Source organism: Xiphophorus maculatus, chromosome 10 (assembly GCF_002775205.1).
Source record: "Xiphophorus maculatus strain JP 163 A chromosome 10, X_maculatus-5.0-male, whole genome shotgun sequence".
In the NCBI taxonomy this organism is placed as follows: Eukaryota; Metazoa; Chordata; class Actinopteri; order Cyprinodontiformes; family Poeciliidae; genus Xiphophorus; species Xiphophorus maculatus.
The window spans coordinates 15,863,078-15,880,863 of NC_036452.1; the positions used below are offsets into that span (position 1 = coordinate 15,863,078).

At 39.8% G+C, this 17,786-nt stretch overlaps 1 protein-coding gene across 7 annotated transcripts in view; it reads left to right on the forward strand.

The window, feature by feature from the left end:
* Positions 1-17,259, forward strand: part of LOC102237961 (rho GTPase-activating protein 44-like) — a 62,905-nt gene extending 45,646 nt beyond the window's left edge. For 2 of the 7 annotated variants that reach the window (XM_023341125.1, XM_023341122.1), the window contains exons 17-22: positions 2,435-2,452; positions 4,120-4,311; positions 6,179-6,712; positions 7,924-8,039; positions 9,257-9,640; positions 14,064-14,221. In XM_023341125.1, the coding sequence (XP_023196893.1) occupies positions 2,435-2,452; positions 4,120-4,311; positions 6,179-6,712; positions 7,924-8,039; positions 9,257-9,640; positions 14,064-14,221 (1,402 nt within the window). Of the gene's footprint in view, positions 1-2,434; positions 2,453-4,119; positions 4,312-6,178; positions 6,713-7,923; positions 8,040-9,256; positions 9,641-11,521; positions 11,576-14,063 lie in introns of all 7 variants that reach the window. The other 5 variants (XM_023341123.1, XM_023341121.1, XM_023341124.1 and 2 more) reach the window with 5 other exon arrangements.
* Positions 17,260-17,786: the final 527 nt, after the last annotated feature.

Sequence of the window (17,786 nt, forward strand, 5' to 3'; positions counted from 1 at the left end):
CTTGTTTCCAAAAAGTTAGATTTTTCCCCTGCGTCTATTCAACGTAAAAAGATTTGCATGTTTAAAATCTGCCTGCAGAGCTTTTCTGAGCCCGTATCTCCCAAACAAACGTGCCCTGTTAATAACTGACTTGATAACACCCTGTTATTTAAATTAATCATATGAAGATCTTTTATTTGTCGGAGGCAGTTCTATCTATGCAGCTCTGTGTTTTTCATTGAGCTTTCTTGCTAAGTTATTATCTGCCTCTTTAAATTAATGGTTGTCCATTACAACACAACATTTTAGATACATGTCTGGTTCCGTACATTTGTGCACTTTGATCTGTTGCATGACATTATCAGTCATGTGTTGAGGCATTTTGACGTTTTATTCCTCAGTGGATGTTTTCTAGGTCAGGTTGATTGTTTGTTTGGGTTTTATTAAAAAGAAAAATGTACTGGGATCATTTTCTAACCTATGAAACAGTTTATTACTTTGTAGTGAAGGCGGGGGGAAAAAAGGGGTTGGAGATCATCGTTGCAGTTGAAAAGAATGAGACCGAGCGGCATTAGTACAGGATTTAAAGTTTTAACCAAGCTTATAGGTTTCAATATGAATCCTGCAGCGTTTGATCACAGAGAATGAGACTTTAAACATAAATGAACCTGGAGAACATGTTGCAAAGCTGACATTTCTGGCCTTAATGAATGACACCCTACTTTGGATGTTGTTAGGTCTATCTGCCTCTGAATCATCCAAGGTTTCACATTCTTACTCACCATTCTGACAAAAAGGAGACACGGTTTATTTCTCATGCCTGTCTCCAATAAGAAAGTTCCCCTGTGATTTCAACATGACCTCAGTAAATAAGCTGCTTTGCCCTGAGGCGGACAGAAACGACTCGCCCTGCATCACCTGCCCTCAAGCCTTCGTCCCGTTAAGAGACAGTTCGGGGGCTGAAGTTTAGTCTGTGAAATAACCATTCCCACAATCCGGGAGCCGTGGAGGAGGATTAGTGGAAAACCAGCCAGTCGCTTTCTTTCTCTTTCACCGTCTTTTTCCCTCTAATGCTTCCTTACACCCGCTGTCTTATCGGGGCCCAGCGAGGAGGCTGAGCTCTGCAGCCCAGGGACCGCGAGCAGCTGAGCTAATTAAACCTGGACTGATCAATGGAGGGAGCTCTGCTTCCAGTGGAAAAAAAAAACATTCATCAAAAACCAGAATGAGGCTTCTAAAGAAACGCGATATGAGGCAGACGCATTCAGTCAGTGTCTGACTAATGGAAAGGAGACTGCTGGGTTTTATCTTGAAAAGATTTTAGTTGCAAAAGTGCCTTTAGATACAAAAGTATTCGCATGCCTTGAACATTTCCACATTTGGTCACATCGCAGCCACACCTGTTGGGATCTTAATGGGACAGACCGACATAAAGCAGTGCATAAATCCGAAGAGAAAGGAAACTGGAGTCTGGTTTTCAGTGATTCAGAAAAATATGATGTGTTTGTAGTTTGGCATTTGTTGTATTGTATTGTATTGTATCTAACCCTGCTTTAACTTTTCTACCGAGTCCTTTTCTTTTGAAAATGTAGAATTTTCCCTCTATTTTACAATTTTGCAATTATTGATCACATAAAATCCATGTAAAATACATTGAAGCTTGTGGACGTAAGGCGACAAACTGGAAAAGTTGCAGTAGCAAGGTACTGTATAGAGTGGACTTTTTTTGTTCGTGAGGGTTAGAAACCATAACCATCCACAAATAGCATAAAACTGCAAATACCTGAGACTTTCGAATGGTTTCAATAACCATTCTCACCACACAATATGCTGTAAAAGCACTTTAGGTGGGCTTAAGAAGCAGCCAAAGAAAAAAAATCACAAAATTGTTGATTAAGGGAAGTTATTTTACCTGTTATTTTGCAGTTATTTAATAGAACAACATGGAATATAAAAACTTTATTACTATTCTCCTTAAGGTGCATTGATATAAAAACTGCAGTGCCACAACAACATCCTGTGAAGAGATTTGGTTCTTAAATGTTGAAAAAGCACAAGCAAAGACAAACCTTTGAGTAACCAACCAGACCTACATAGAAAAACCAAACTTGAGAAAATGTATTGAGAGCTGCAGAAAGCCTTTCATTTTGGGGGGAAATTGTGTTGTATCCATCAGGGAAACACTGACCTAATTAGAGTGAAATAGAGCAGTAATTTTCTCCCTGGACTGGATGTCATTGAAACACTTAAAGTAGCGCATATTTTACACGCAGCGTGACTATCGTTTGTTCTTTAAGTCTCTTTTTTTTTGGCTTGTTTCTCTAATCCTCTCTACTGCTGCTTCGTTTCTGCCCCTCAAGGTCTTACGTCTGCAAAAGACAACAGTCAAACTTATTTTTGTGTGATGGTCTTTGTTAATGTCCTCACAGTTCTTGTTTCTGTTTTAACACTGCAGCATAAGGAAGATCCAAAGGTAAAGTAAGACTTTGTTTACGTCTCTCAGTCCTGTCACGTCCATCATGTTTGTCTTAGCTGCACATTTAAAGGAGCTGACAGTCGCTGATCATTTGTTCTGCTATTCAGGTGTGTCTAAAGCAACACATTTGACTGCTATGGAGCAGACTTTGTTTTCTGTGGTTCCATAAATGCATCTCTTCAGTCACCCTGAACAGAGATGTTCAGGTTTGAAGACTATCTCAGCTGGAAACACTGACTTTTGTTCTCCTTATCTTAAAGCTGGCTGGACATAAAATGTTCTGTAAATTCAATTAAACTTACTTCACATTCACTTTATCTGTAGAACAACTTGTCACTTTTTTTTTTCTTTGTTTTGCAGTTTTGCTATAAATTATTTAATTAAGATCAAATCTTCCCTGCCGGTAACAGTTTTTTACACTTACTTGCCTCTGGTGTCGTCAAATAATGGATAAAGCCACAAGTCAGAGTTTTTTTGAATATTTTCATGGGCAGCTTTGTGTTTTTAGTCACATTATTTGAATCAAACTCCTCCTCCTTCTGGAAGATTTTGCAGACTGGAAAGACAAGATTTCATTATCAAAGATCTTTAGCAATCATTTTGTGCCAAGTACAAAAATCAGCAGGACACGGATTTTTAAGTCCTGACAAGGGTTCCTGCAGAACTGCAGCATTAAACAAGCAGACTCACTTATAATGAGCCTGATCCTACAAATTAGCCCAAACAAACACACTCAGCTCTGTGCAGCAGTTTTACGTTTCACTCGGTGCAGCACAACTTCATGCACATGAAACTTGTGCTGCAACAAATTCTGTTTTGGTGTTGAAACCCCCAGGAAGCTTACCTTCACAAAACAAGGGAAAGCAAAATCAGTATGTGCTGCATTCGCTTACAATGGGAAATTTAATATCTACTCATATAAACACCACTACATATGGCACGCAGCAGTTTACATATGGAATATGATTTAATCTGGTAGATATAAATTAAACTTATGCAAAACCAAACATAAAATGGCGCTAAATGTTTTTGGGACAAGCCTTCTGGATTTTGAAATATTGATTTCAGCAGATATTGAAATTCAGATGTTTTGATCATTACTCAAAAATCCACGATGGGAGAATCTTTAAATAGACTTTGGGATTTAAACATTTTATGTGCAGTGGATATGAGCAGAAACCAAAAGGACTGCAGGTTTAATCAGCAACTTAAACTATCCCATTTAAAGTCGTTCATTTTCATCGTCAACAAACATGGCTGAAATCCTAACTAAAAATCTTTAAAAGTCACATAATTGTTGTGATGTCATCAACCCAATTCTCTGCCTTTCAGCAGTGTTTGTATTGTCAAATTACACTTTTTTTTATTACAGAAAGCAAACCATCACTGGATGGAGTTTTTAAAAACACATTTTACCATCTAATAACATTTCTGTCATTTTGATGGTGGTAAAACACCCAGAGCAAGGCACCTCAATGGCTTTCAGGAGAATCTGCAGAATTAAATAAAATAATAATTTCACTAACGTTAACTCAGTGTTCGAATCAGCTGTTCAGTGTCAAGACAAAAGCTGAATTTACATTCTGGAAACCTTAAACTCGCTCCCTCCTCCAGCCCAAACCGTCCTATCATATGATTGGCTGTGCATCTCTGTCCCACTGCAGCATGGGGGTCAGAGTGATGGACACTTCTTGGGTGTCGCGCAGGGGTCCGTCATCGACGCGTAAAACATCCTCAACACCGCCAAACGTGCACCCCTCTACCCCGCCCGCTGACGCTCCCATCCCCGAGCAGCCTGGGGATTTCTATGCGTCCCCGTCCCCCACCCCTCCTCCCACTAGCAGCGACCGAGCCAGGTAAGGCCGTGGTGCCCCACCCTCCTGCCCCGAACCCCAGGCCTCCCACATGCTGGTGTCTCCCTCCCCCCAACACAAGGCTCCCGCCCAGCGCAGCAGAAACCAGAAACCAAGCCTACAGTTTGTCTGTACTGTCATTCATCCTCTCACCTCCGAATGAACCTCAGTATCTCAGTTCTGATCAAGTGTTTTACATTTCCTGTCTGTTTTTGTTGCTGTCATTTTTTCTAAACTCTTAGAATCCTTCATTTTTTCCCGGAGTGATAAACTGCATATCATCACCGTCCTAAAATAAGTTGACTTTTTTTGCCAAAAGTGACTTTGACCGTTGCTTTAGGAAGAAGATGATAGGAGTGAAACTTAGAGATTTCATTCCTCTGTAAGTTTATTGTTTAACTTTAATGTTGATCAAAGTGGATAAAAGTTAATTTCTGGTGAAGATAAAAGCATTTGCAGTGCTATGTAATAGTTTTCCCACCCCATTAACTACTTCTCTTTTTGCCAGGTTTCATCCACAAACATCAATATTAGTATTTAATGTGACAGACAACACAAACTAGTGCATAACTTTGATCTAAAACCAAATTAATGCCTTCCTACAAATAATCTGTAAAGTATGGCGTTCATTTTATTCATTCCCCTTTTCTCTGATTCCCCTAAATAAAATCCAGTAGGACAACTTACCTTCAGAAATCACCTGTTTAGTAGATACAATCCTGCTGTGTGTTATCCTCAGTATGGATCTAGCTGTTATGAGGACATTTTGGCCTATTTGCAACATAAGTGGAAGAAAACATGATGAAGCATGGTGGCAGCAGCATTTGGCTTGCTTGCTTTCTGGAGGAGATCAGAGTGGAGAAGATGGGTGGAGCTGAAAACAGGGCAATCCTGGAAGAAAACATGTTCAAAAACCTCAAACACTCATCGAGAACTACACTGGAATGGCTCAGATTCAGATGGCCTAGTCAAAGTCCAGACCTAAACACAGTTACGATTGAGAGATGCTCTCAATCCAATCGGACTGAACTTGAGATGTTTGGCAACAACAAACTTGCAACTGTTTCTCCGGTAACAATTAACTCAAATACAAATGATCGCTAAACTTTTACGGTTTTTATTTATACAAACCACTTGCCGATTTCCTTCTACTCTGCACTTATGCACCAATTTATATTTCTCCATAAAATGAAAACCCGGTACACTGAAGTTTGTGGCTGAAACGTGACACAATATGAAAAAGATTAAGGGGTGTGAATACTTTTTATACTTCCCTTTTCGTTTCAGTTTTAGTCTCAGTAACATAAATCCATGTTTCATTTATTTGTTTCCCATCTTTCTCTTCAAACACCTTTTCTGATTTCCGCCCTGTTAATGGAACAAACTTCGATAACGCCTCTTTCTCTCCTGAAGTTCAAATAATTTGATATACAGTACAGACCAAAAGTTTGGACACACCTTTTAATTCAATGAGTTTCCTTTATTTTCATGACTATTGACATTGTAGATTCACACTGAAGGCATCAAAACTATGAATAACACATGTGGAAATATGCACTAAACAAAAAAGTGTAAAACAACTGAAAATACCCCTAATATTCTAGTTTCTTCAAAGTAGCAACCTTTTGCTGTGATTACTGCTTTGCACACACTCTGCATTTTCTTGATGAGCTTCAAGAGGTAGTCACCTGAAATGGTTTTCACTTCATAGGTGTGCTCTGTCAGGTTAATAAGTGGGATTTCTTGCCTCATAAATAGTCATGAAAATAAAGAAAACCCATTGAATTAGAAGGTGTGTCCAAACTTTTGGTCTGTACTGTACATCAATGGCTCAGTTTCCCATGAAACGCTGATATTCTTATCATTGCAGCTCAGACGATGCTTCTTCCAACTGGTCCGACTCCTGTTACGTCTATCCCTCCCCTGAGGAGGAGCGACCGCCTCCCCCTTACCCCTCCTTCTGTTCCTCCTCCTCTTCCTACTCTTGCTCCTCCAACTCGTTCCCTCACCACTATAGCTACACCCGAGCACTGCAGAGTATGCGTCCCGCCGCTCCCACTCCTGAATCTGTCGTGCCCCCTGGCCCGTCCCCTCCGCCACGCCTAGCCGGATGCAGCCCGCCCCCGCTCCCCTTCTCCCCGTGCCCGTCCCCCCAGCAGCTTGACGTTAACTCCAACCCCAAACCTAACTCTCTGCACCTGCCCAAACGGGCCTCCCTGCCCGACACTATGCATGCAACCCCGTCCGAAACAAATGGCTCCACCCTTTACATCAAACCCCCGCTCGTTCTTACCCGTCATGACCTTTTCCTGGGCTCCCCTAAACCTCCCAATGCCCCTTTTTCTGCTCCCCCTCCGTGGGCAGCCTCTGTCTGTAGCCGGGAGAAAGGAGCCAAGCTGAAGAGGTAAATGGAGACCCAACCCGCTCCACCTTCCAACACAATTAGCAAAAACCACAGAGCCAAAGAGGAACGGGAGTGAGGTGAGAGGAGGGTGTGTGTAGACCCTCTCCAGCTCCACTCCGTTTAGTTTCATTCGTTTATGTGGTTTGCACCAGTCAGTCATGAATGCAGGGTTACTGCATGCCTGGAAAAAATGGAGCACAACAGTTTGCGTTTGATATCGTGCCCGCATAAGTACGAAAAACAAAAAAAACAGTATTGAAAATATTTATATTTGCAGACTTTTATAATAGTATCTCTATTGTTAAATCATATTTCCTTCATTTATTTTTACTTTCTTTCTTTTGTTCCGTCATGTTTTTTAAAGCCAGGCCTGATCAAAAAATCAGCAGTTTGTGGTGAACTTTAGTATTTTTCTTTAAAAATGGGCTAAAAGTGGACAACTCTTCTAAAATGAGCAATAAATATACAAAATGTGGAGATAAATGTTTAACACTTCCGTGTCAGGCAATGGGTTCATGAGGGCACCAGAGTCATCATGGCAGTTAAAGGGTTAAAAAAATGTGCGTGGACCTTGTTAAAGCTTTTTTTTCAATCTACATCCACCTTCATCTTTAATGCAACTGCCATGTTTGGAAATTTCATAACCATCCATGTTGCCTGGATATTCAGGAGACGGTTGCCAGGCAACAAAGGGAATTCAAAGCTCCCATTGAATACGATCACAACAGTGGGTGATCATGAGTCAGATACCAGTGAGCCCAGTAGGTCCAGTCGGATCATAACATCAGTATGAACACGGAGGAAACACCAGATGAGGAGATGTTAGGGAAGTCGTGATTCAGTTTGACATTAGAGAAAACACAAACGTTGTTTTGCCCAAGATTTCATCCTCAGCTTCAACTATCAGAGCGCCGTTTAGCTGCTGGGAGTGAAAGCCTAGTGATGACAATCCGGGAGAATTTTAACTGGTTGCAATCCGACCTTCAGGTTCTGCAAACATTGGCATTCTGCCTGCACTCCTCTGTAAAAGCAAGAAAAATCCATTAAGCCACCAGAGTTCATCGGAGATTTCCACACTGCCTGTGCAACAGTGGTCACTCTGATATTTTGACATTAACCTGCGGTTCTTCTCACATTACTCTGCTTATTATGGCTGATAATAAAAATATAATGCAACACCTCTCTGTTTTTGTCCTGCTTTTTTCCTGTAGCACTCTGAAAAACAAAGAGCTGTCTCCGGTGATCGGACAAAAGGGACTCCAAGGAGTAGTGACCCCTAGTGGACAGTCACAGCACTCTGAGCACAGCCCACACAGTCTGAGGAGAGGTGAGACTGACCTGACCATGCGGCATGAATGACATTCACTTTCAAAACTTTCTGCCTGAATCGAATACCCTCAAATAAAACCTATGGATATGTGTCTGCGTAGTGGCCCTTAGATTCTTCAGCTTTCTTGAGACACCCGAAGGTTTTGGGTCAAAAGGGTAAAACTTTATTTGAAGGGGTGTGCATAAGACACGGTCATAAACAGGACATAACACCTGCTATGAACATGAAAGAGTTTTTATGAATTTTCTATGACTGTTGTTGTGAAGTGTCATTCGGCAAATAATGACACTTTTAATGCAAAGTTGCTTTAAAAGTCCATTAAAAGTGCCAGATTTGCATTAAAGTGTCATTATTTACAAAGTATTGCAAATCTGGCACTTTTAATGGACTTTTAAAGCAACTTTGCATTAAAAGTGTCATTATTTACCGAATGACACTTCATGACAAGAGTCATAGACATTCATAAAGACTCTTTCATGTTCATAACAGGTGTTATGTCATGTTTATGACAGTGTCATGTCAGTCTTATGCACACCCCGTCAAATAAAGTGTTACCATCAAAAGTGATCGTTGTTTGGTGCTGATCATAAACTTATCCAGCTTGTTAGAAATTCCTGCAGCTCTGTCAGCGCTACTGAAATGCTCTCTGTTGTCTCTCTGATGAATTTCTGTCTTGTCTTTTCACAAATCCCATTTTAGTAACATGTTGTCCCATTTTTTCTCTTGCTAATTATTGATGAATGTTTTAACTGTGCCATTGTGTTTATGCAATACTGGGACTTTTTGAGCCCTTCTCCTGACTGAACCTTTTTTCAATCAACTTTTTCTTTTTTAACTTTTTATTTATTTTAAATGGATTTATCTAAAGGATGCAGGTGACTAAAATTGATGAGAATCCTACCACTACAGCTTACCTTTATTTTGGTTTTTATCATTTTCAGTGTATTTGGGTGAACTTAGAAGACCAAATGTTAGAACTGACTGCTAAAACAAATAATTAGCATAAGGTTGTGAACACATTATGCAATCACATTATTGCAGCTTTTTAGTTTTTTGATCATTCTCTCTCTAAGAGAATAGCTTGATTTCAGTTTAACTGTAAAGGTCAAATTAAAGTTTAGAAATGATTTATCGTTTGAATCTTTTTACACTGTGACAGGCATGTACACTTTTCAGGTTCTCTTGTTGCTTGTTTTTTTTATTGTTTGTTTCAGCAAAGAAGCTTGCCCCTATCCCACCAAAAGGCCCTTACTGCCAGACAGGAGCCATGTCAGACCAGTCGACAGGTCAACCGTCTCCAGTCAGTCTGTCGCCCACCCCTCCGAGCACACCCTCCCCTTACGGCTTCAGCTACCCACAGGGTTATGCCACCATTGGTTCCCCGAGCCAGTCCCAGACGGCAACCACCCCATCTCTGTCTTCTCCGCCCTCGCTGGCAGGCACACTCACCAAGCCCAGACCAACCCCTAAGCCTCCCCGCCAGAGGCCCAACCTGCCTCCGCCTCAGCCCCCCTCCACACCCGGCAGCAGCCCCCAGCCTCTGGAACATTCATCCGGTCTCCTGGACGGTTTACCCCCTGGGGAAAGCATGTCCACAGGTAACATAGCAGCAAATGTGGCTGGACGTCTGAACAACAAAATGGCACAGTTGTGTTTTGAAGTCTCATGAAATTACCTAGTATACTGTCAGGTCTAAATACCTATTAAACAAAACACAGGAAAGACAAGAGAGTTAGATTCTTTGTTTCTCGCGAGGAGAGCAGACAGAGATGTGCTTTCAGTTACAAATCTCCAACCGCTCTGAAAAACACATCTCCCGCTCCTCTATTTTATTGATTTCAGGAAACCCTGCCACACGGGGCGCTGCAACTCTATGGGGTGGGGTCAAAGCATTCATCATATGGTTGCAGCGCTAAATAACATTCACTATCTAGACACATGTTATCTATACTCTAAATCTTTCTTGCTCCAGGCACGGTGTGGAATAAGACACGTTGCATAGCTTCAAAGCAACGACTTTGTATCACAAAGCAGAGTTTGTTGCAGGATTTTAAAACTCTGCTGGGAGCAACTAACACCTCCATTTCCCAGGGAGTCCTGCTGAGAATATCTATCACCTCTCTCTCTCAAGGAAGCCTTAGGAAAGAATCAGAATTATTTAAAACACACAGAAGCATTACTTATACTAAAAATAAAAAGTAAAACATATAAGTAAACATTATCTAAATGTAACTACAAGGCTACATAATACAACGAATATTTGATAATACTAGTAACACAATTTACCCTAACATATACCTTAAATCTTTTTTTTAAATTGTATTTTCAAATTTGCTTCACGTTTCAAAATGTATTTGAGTTTGATGGATTGCTACAATTGCACATTTTTAGACTCTATATATAATATATTGTTCTTAGTAAACGAGAGTCCAGAGTGAGTCCAGATTTCATTGGATATAATCACATATTAATGCCATACTACTGGATAAACATAAACAAATTATTAAACAAGCTTAATATTCAGTGTTTCCTGGCTAAATAACTGGACTAGAGTCCCCAGTGTTCTGGTTTTCTATAAATAAAAAGATGTAAAGTTTCCTTGAAGCGATTTTGGCTCTTTTTGTTTTGGACTTCAACTCTGCTCCTCTAGTCTGACACCTAGTGGCTGTCCAAGGTTTTACATTAAATCTAGCAAACTAACCATAATCCTTTTGTACATATAAATTGTATTTATAAGAGAAATTAAACAAAGTGAGCTACATTGTAAAATACAAAATAAATAAAGGTGACCAGTTATAACTTGCTGTATTGACCAACAAAAGGAATAAAAAAATAAAAAAAAATCAAATATAGGTTAAATCACATAGTGAAATCTTTCATTTTGATAGTATTAAACCATTTTTTTGGAAATAGAAAAAGCATTATTTCCTCTAAATGATGTTTTGGTATTCCTAAATGAAACCACAAAGTGTGATTTTCAACAGAAAATCATTTATAATCATTCTGATTATAAATGAAAAGATGAGAGATTTTTCTTGAAAGTGACAATGTGAGAGAGAAAGTCTCATTTTACTTTTAAAGTTGTTTTAAATAGTATTACAGTTTCAAGCAGTAAATTTGTAAAGTTATTCAATGTTTATGTGTGACACTTTACAACAAGATTACATAAAATCCTCCCTTCCCATCTCTTTATACTGTCACGTTATGTTAAAATATTTAACAGAAGTTGAAAAAACATCCAAGTGTTGGATAACCAGATCCTTCTAAGCACATTTTCTAGACAAGCTGATCTAATGATAATATTACCCCTCACCTACTTTTCTTACTCTGATCCTACGTCTTGGTTTTATCCACGCTGGTCGCTGTTGAACTTGATGTTCTGTTCATGTATTTATTTGTTTCATCTCCAGCAGATTTTCATCCTGTTCAAATCTAACTCTTCCTTCTTGTCTGACTGCTCTGGTTGTCTTGAATTTCAGCTGTATGAGAGGCGAGGTTCACTATCATTCTAAGTGTCAGAGGGCGTTATTAGGGTAAGCAGGATTTCCTGTGACGAAGAACCTCTTCTCCTCCCGTCTCATCCCTCCGCCCCCTCTGCCATCTCACCTGAACATGGAGCCGCTGATGATCTCTTTTTGACAAGTTAATGCTGCTAAAGGAAGCAGATTTTGGGTTTGGTTTCTCTGCTCTGCGGCTGCATAACTCAGTTTTTATTATGTGTTACACTTTTACAGCACTGTCCACACCTATTGGCACCCCTGGTGAAGACGAGTAAAAAATTCAAAAGGAAACATTCAAACAAAACACGTTTATTTAAGTGTTTTGTTCCTGCATGTTTTCTTTTTTTCCTCCCAATCACTAGTTTCATACTCCTTGCTTTACTCTTTCAGGTTTTCTAGAAACTTTTAATACTTTAGGTAACTTTAGGTAATCAATGATGGTAATCGATATGTATGTTAAAATGGCTACCAAAAAATAGCTTCTCACCTAAGATTGTCCATATTTATAGTAAGAGCAATAATTAAGTTTAAAACAGCTGGAACTGTTTTAAACTTAACAAGGAGGATGTTAAGAACCACTATTAGAGAACTGCAGCAGGACGTGGATTGCTGGGGTCACCAAATTTCCATAACAATTATTACATGCATTTCTTTTTCCAGGAAAAGCGTTTTCTGTCCAACTTTAATTCACTCACCATCATTTGTTTTGCACTTTGTGGCCACATAAAGTTATTCTAAGTGCCAGAAAAATGCATTTGAGCCACACTTTGAACATCGTTACCCTATTCTAGACAGATTGAGCTCAGAAGAAAGATCAAATATTCATCTCATTGCTGCAAACTTGTGAGGTTAGTGCATTGTAGAATGTTTCAAAAGAACAATTATTCCCATATATTGGAAATCAAAGAAATGATTTCTTTCCTAAGCTTTTCGGTGGGGCATTACATCACTGCATATCTATCCATATCTTCACCAGAGGTGCCAGTAAGAGTGGCAGATGCTGCTTTCCCTTTGTATATCCAGCTGCTAACATTAAACACATTTTGTTGGCGTTTGCATGGAGGCTGAGAGTGGCGCATGTCCACCAATAGGAATCCTGCACCTTCCCATCTCACAGTCTCCACATTCACAGTCTCCGCCGACCTCCTGACCCTCACTACACTGTTATCATGCATCACTGCCCTTTAAGCACACTTCCTGTCTGTGGCGGTTTCTAGTCGTTACCCTGAGGATGTCATAAAAGGTGCAGCAAAGCAACAATTTCCTTCAGATTGAAGTTCAGCATTGTACATCGCTGTAGATGACTCTGATCTTGTGGTTTTTGGTCGTGTCTTTGATGAACAGATAATAATTAAACTCTGACTAACTGAGCTGCGGTCACTTGCTGCAGGGATACATTCTCAGAAAATATGGAAGGATTTGATTTGTGAAATGAAGAGGAAACTTGAAATCATGACAATGCTTTGTAAAAATGTCTAAATATGTCACACAGGCACCATTTGACAGTTAAATGAATTCATATGTATGTGAATTCAAATTGTGAAATTGGATTTATTACACATAGTGGTATATTTCAGATATTTATTTCTGACATTTACGACTTGCCTTACTTACGACTAACAAAAACCCAGTTCAGTTTCTCTAAAAATTAAAGAATGTCATTATACTAGATGAAAATATTTTTAATTAAGAAATGTACATCCTCCACCAGGAGGGTAAGCCACACAGGCGAATGCTAAAAAAACGTAGCGCTTCACAGAATGCTGGATCCAGTTGTATTACTGGAAAGTTTATTGGAAGGAAAATTTGTGGTAGGAAAAGCTCTGTCTACTTCTCTGTAGTCCTTTGGAAAGGCAAAGAATCTGATCTGATATTTAAAACTAAATTAAGATGAATGCAGAAATCTGGTTAGTGATAATTAGTGAATCTTCATTTTTAAAAATTTTATCTGTGAAAATGTCTTGTTAAAAGATAAAAAGAAAATGACCAATCAGAATCAGCAGCATGCGCTGGGCGGCTGGATTTCTTCAATGCTAGAATTGAGGTCAAAGGTCACACAAAATCCATGCCTTCCCCTCCATGCAGAAGCTCTGGAGTACCAGAACTAACAATACAGACAAGATGAAAGCCGTAAAGCTGTAAAAGCTTCTTCTACTTAACGACTCCATGCCAAGCCGTAAACTGCGCTGATCAGTCATTCAGTTTATTTACTGTACAGTTAATAAATCTGTATTTAATGGTCTTATCTAAAATTTTCATTTTATGAGATGGAGCCAGGGAAGCAGAAACCAAATTTCCTGATTTAATAGACGCATGTTGCTAAACGTATAGTAACCACACGGTGCATCCTTCCAGAGCTTCTTTATTCTTTTAGTCATTCATTCCACTTGTGATAACCCTTTATCGTGCTTTGACATTGATCAGGACGATTCGCTTCACTCTGCCTGTTTATGTTTAACTAATTAAGCATTGTACACTATATGTCTGTGCTCATTATTGTCTCCTCTGTCTGCTCTGCCAGATTCCCTCTGCAACTTGGACATCCCCGTCATCAACATGGAGCTGGACAGCATCTTCGACTTGACGTACATCTCCCCCTTCAGGAACTCAGAGGCGCTTCCGCTGTCACCAAAAAGCAAAGCAGACTCTGAGGAGGAGTCCGAAAGCACAGTGCTATGACCCAACATCGCATCGTGTCCCGTCCCTCTCCCCGTCAGACCTCACCCGCCCTCCGTCTAGAGGAACCGACATGTTAAAACAAGCGCCTCCCTCAAGGAGCTTTCCATTTCATCCACAATTAGCATTTTACAGTTCCATTTCCTGGATTATTTTAAGATTTTTTTTTCTATGTTTTCTATTTGTTTTTGCCTTATTTAAATAACATGCAATATTGCCTTTAACGCCACGCAGGAGGCTGTCTGGATGCTGGAGGAATGGGAGTTCCTCGCTGCTGCTGCTGCTGCTGCTGCTGTGTAATGAGTGACGCAACATCACCGCTCGTTTCCCACACCGATTCATTTTTCCACTTCACTCCCCCCACTCCTCAGGGGTGCCCGTTTGAAATGCCTCGCTCGTGTAGTTCTGTCCAGCCTGAGCGTTCACTGTGAGTGTCGGTATGCGTGGGTGCGCGTGTGTGTGTGTGTTTTGCTAGTGTGTGACGTGACAATTGTACGACATGATGTTGCACTGTTGGTGTCGTGGAGCAAAAGCAGGAGTGCATTATTTTAGACTAGTAGGCGATAATGTGCTTTTCTTTCAAAACAACAAAAAAATGACATTCAGTTAGGAGATCAGACACTGGATATTTATTGTTTATACAATATATTTTCAGAGTATATGAGATATTCACAATAGGAATCCAATCAGATCGTATTTTGTATGAAGAGGAGAGTTATATAGGGGACATTTTTACTTTTAACGGATGCATGCAGGGAGCTTGGAAAGATGTGACATGCGTACTGTAGTTTATGAAAGATTGAGAAATCCAGACTCTAATTGTTTTGGCAGCAATTAAAGCTGTATGGGACCTTTTTATATTTCATTCCTCAGTCTGGAGAAGATTTACGATGGTATGGATGTGCAGGACTGGTATTATGACGCCTGGACTTTCCAACAAAGCTGCTACAGTGCTAGAGCAGGACGCTGCTACCCCAGCTTCTCCACTGTGGAAGAAAAGCCCACTCTCTCTGTGACATTGTCAGACATGTACTCCAAGAATACGTGGGGAGAGGAAAGAAAATGATGCTTGATTTTCTGGGGTTTTTTCCTTTTAGCTCAAAACCTGTAAAAAAAATCCATAAAAAATGAGTTAACAAAATAACAGAGTGTAATTTAAGCTCAGCATAAATGCATCTGTTCTGTGAAGGTTTGTTAGAGGATTTTGATGAAATCTGGCTTTGATGGAAGAGAGGCAGAAAGCTGAGGGTCCAGACCCTCTATACGAAGCAAACCATATAACCAGGTGACCTTCCAACGCAACATACAACCAGATCTATAAAGGATTTGTTTAGATCTAAGTAAATCTATGTTAAAACGGCACAGTCAGACTGAGAATCAATCTTCACAGACTCTCTCCATTCGATCTGATGGAGTTTGAGTCTGCCTCTAGATGTGCAAATCTGGCAGAGAGCCTAAAATACTGTAACCGCAGTGAAACAGGGTTCTGCAAAGGCGTGCCTAAACTTTACAGATTTTTTATTTGTAAAATGTTTTAGACCCATGCGTCATTGTCCTTCCCCTTCAGCCATGTGGATGCTTTTCCGAGGCGTTGCGTCATGAGTGCAGCTGCCAGCATCACAATTATCTTTACACTGCAACAGATTTTCCCAGTTCTAACAAGTCAAGCACTTTGGGTAGAAGGTGATGGGGGTCTTCACTCAGTATGAAGCTGGTATAGCTGGTTCTATAAAAACGCAGCTCTTTAGCTACATCATCTTGAACTATGTCTGCAGTGGATGCTTATCCTGCTACAGCAAGATAACAAGATCTGGCAGCAGCAGCAGCTTAGTACTGGAACCAGTTTGTGTTGTGTTGCACTCCAGGCTTCACATGAGAAATAAACCAAGCAGTCTGTTGTCAATATAACAAAAAAAAGACAGATCTTAAGCACCACCAGAAAGAAAATGTGCTGTATTTTTATGAATAAGCACATATTTATTAATTTATTTTTTTCATCACAGTGCCATTACACCTGCAGTTCCAGTTTATAGGACACTCTGATGATGCTGATATTTTTGGGGGTTTTACTGGTGATCCAGAGGCAAGTGCAAAGATATCTGTATATTTGTTTATTTTGATGAGAGTATTTATAGATGTATGTCTGAGTACGGTTTACTTGGTGTAAGGAGCTGCGAGTATTTGCTTTTCACGTGAATCTTGTCTGAGGATTTAAGAAAAAAAAAAGAAGAAATTACGTGTTCAGACACAGGACCAGATGTTTTCTGCTGCCGCATTAAAACTTGAAAATCAGTCAAACTGATGTAACGAGGTTAGGAACAGCAGCAGTTTGCCACATGCCTTGTGGAGGGTTTCGTTGTGACCTATTCAACCTGTAGGACCTTTGGTTTCTGTCCTGAGAACGTCCACTGTGCTGCTCTGCCATAGCCCCTCGGTAAGTGCGAAATCACGAAATCACAGGACTTTTGTAAATCTTGATGCGTCTGTACATATTTATTCTGTACATACGGACAACAGGAAGAGTCAGATATATCGAAATCTATTCACATTTACTGAAAACTAAACACGCTGTACATATATGGTTATAATGTTGGTGGTTGTAGCACAATAGTGTCACATTTACACATCAGATGTTGGCTTCTCTTTTCTACATGGAAACATGGTGTTTGTGTTGCAAACTTCCTGACCTCTCAGTCTTGTTTTTAGCTTTATTGGTAGAAAAAACAGACGATTCCACATCTATTTTTGTCTTTTGCTTCTTGGTCTGACAAGTCATTGCAGCTACATGATGCAGCATGACATTTAACTGGACACTCAAGTTATTTTGGCCATTTTCTTTTTTTTTACATTTGAGTGTGTGAATGTATATATTTTAGTTCTAATTATTTATGCTACTTGACAGCAGAAACTGCACCTGTGATCGTGGGATTGGTCATAGCACCTGTCAGCAAAACTGCCTGATAGTCTAGATCAGGGGTGTCAAACTCATTTTTGTTTTGGGCCAAATAAAGATCATGAGTGCTCTTAAAGGGCCGGTTGTGCCAGGATGTACTGATAAAACCTGTTCACAAACTGAGAAAATATCAATGAGTTCTTAAAATTAAATAATATTATTGAATATCTTTTCAGTCCCTCCAGGATTTTGTGATTTTTTTGCAATAAAAAGTGTTTGTGGTAGTAATTTGGAAATATTTGCTCTTATTTATGACGGTAAATGTGACTTTTTATCACTCGTATTGATAATAGACTATAATCTGACATCAATTAAGGCTGAGGCAGCTGTTTAGTACAAGTAAGAAAGGTTTTGACAATTTTTGAGAAAAATCTACAATAAACTCCCAACTATTAGCTGAGAAAAGTGCTGGGATTTGTTGACTTTGTGAATTTCCACAATAATTCTGAAGAAACTGGAGGGACTGATTGATATAATTTGGCAGTAAATGAATAAAAACGGAATTAATTTGGTTGATAACATAATATTTAAGCACATTCAGTGTTTGGTCTAGAATCTTGAGGGCCACATAAAAACCTACTGCGGGCCGGATTTGGCCCACGGGCCTTGAGTTTG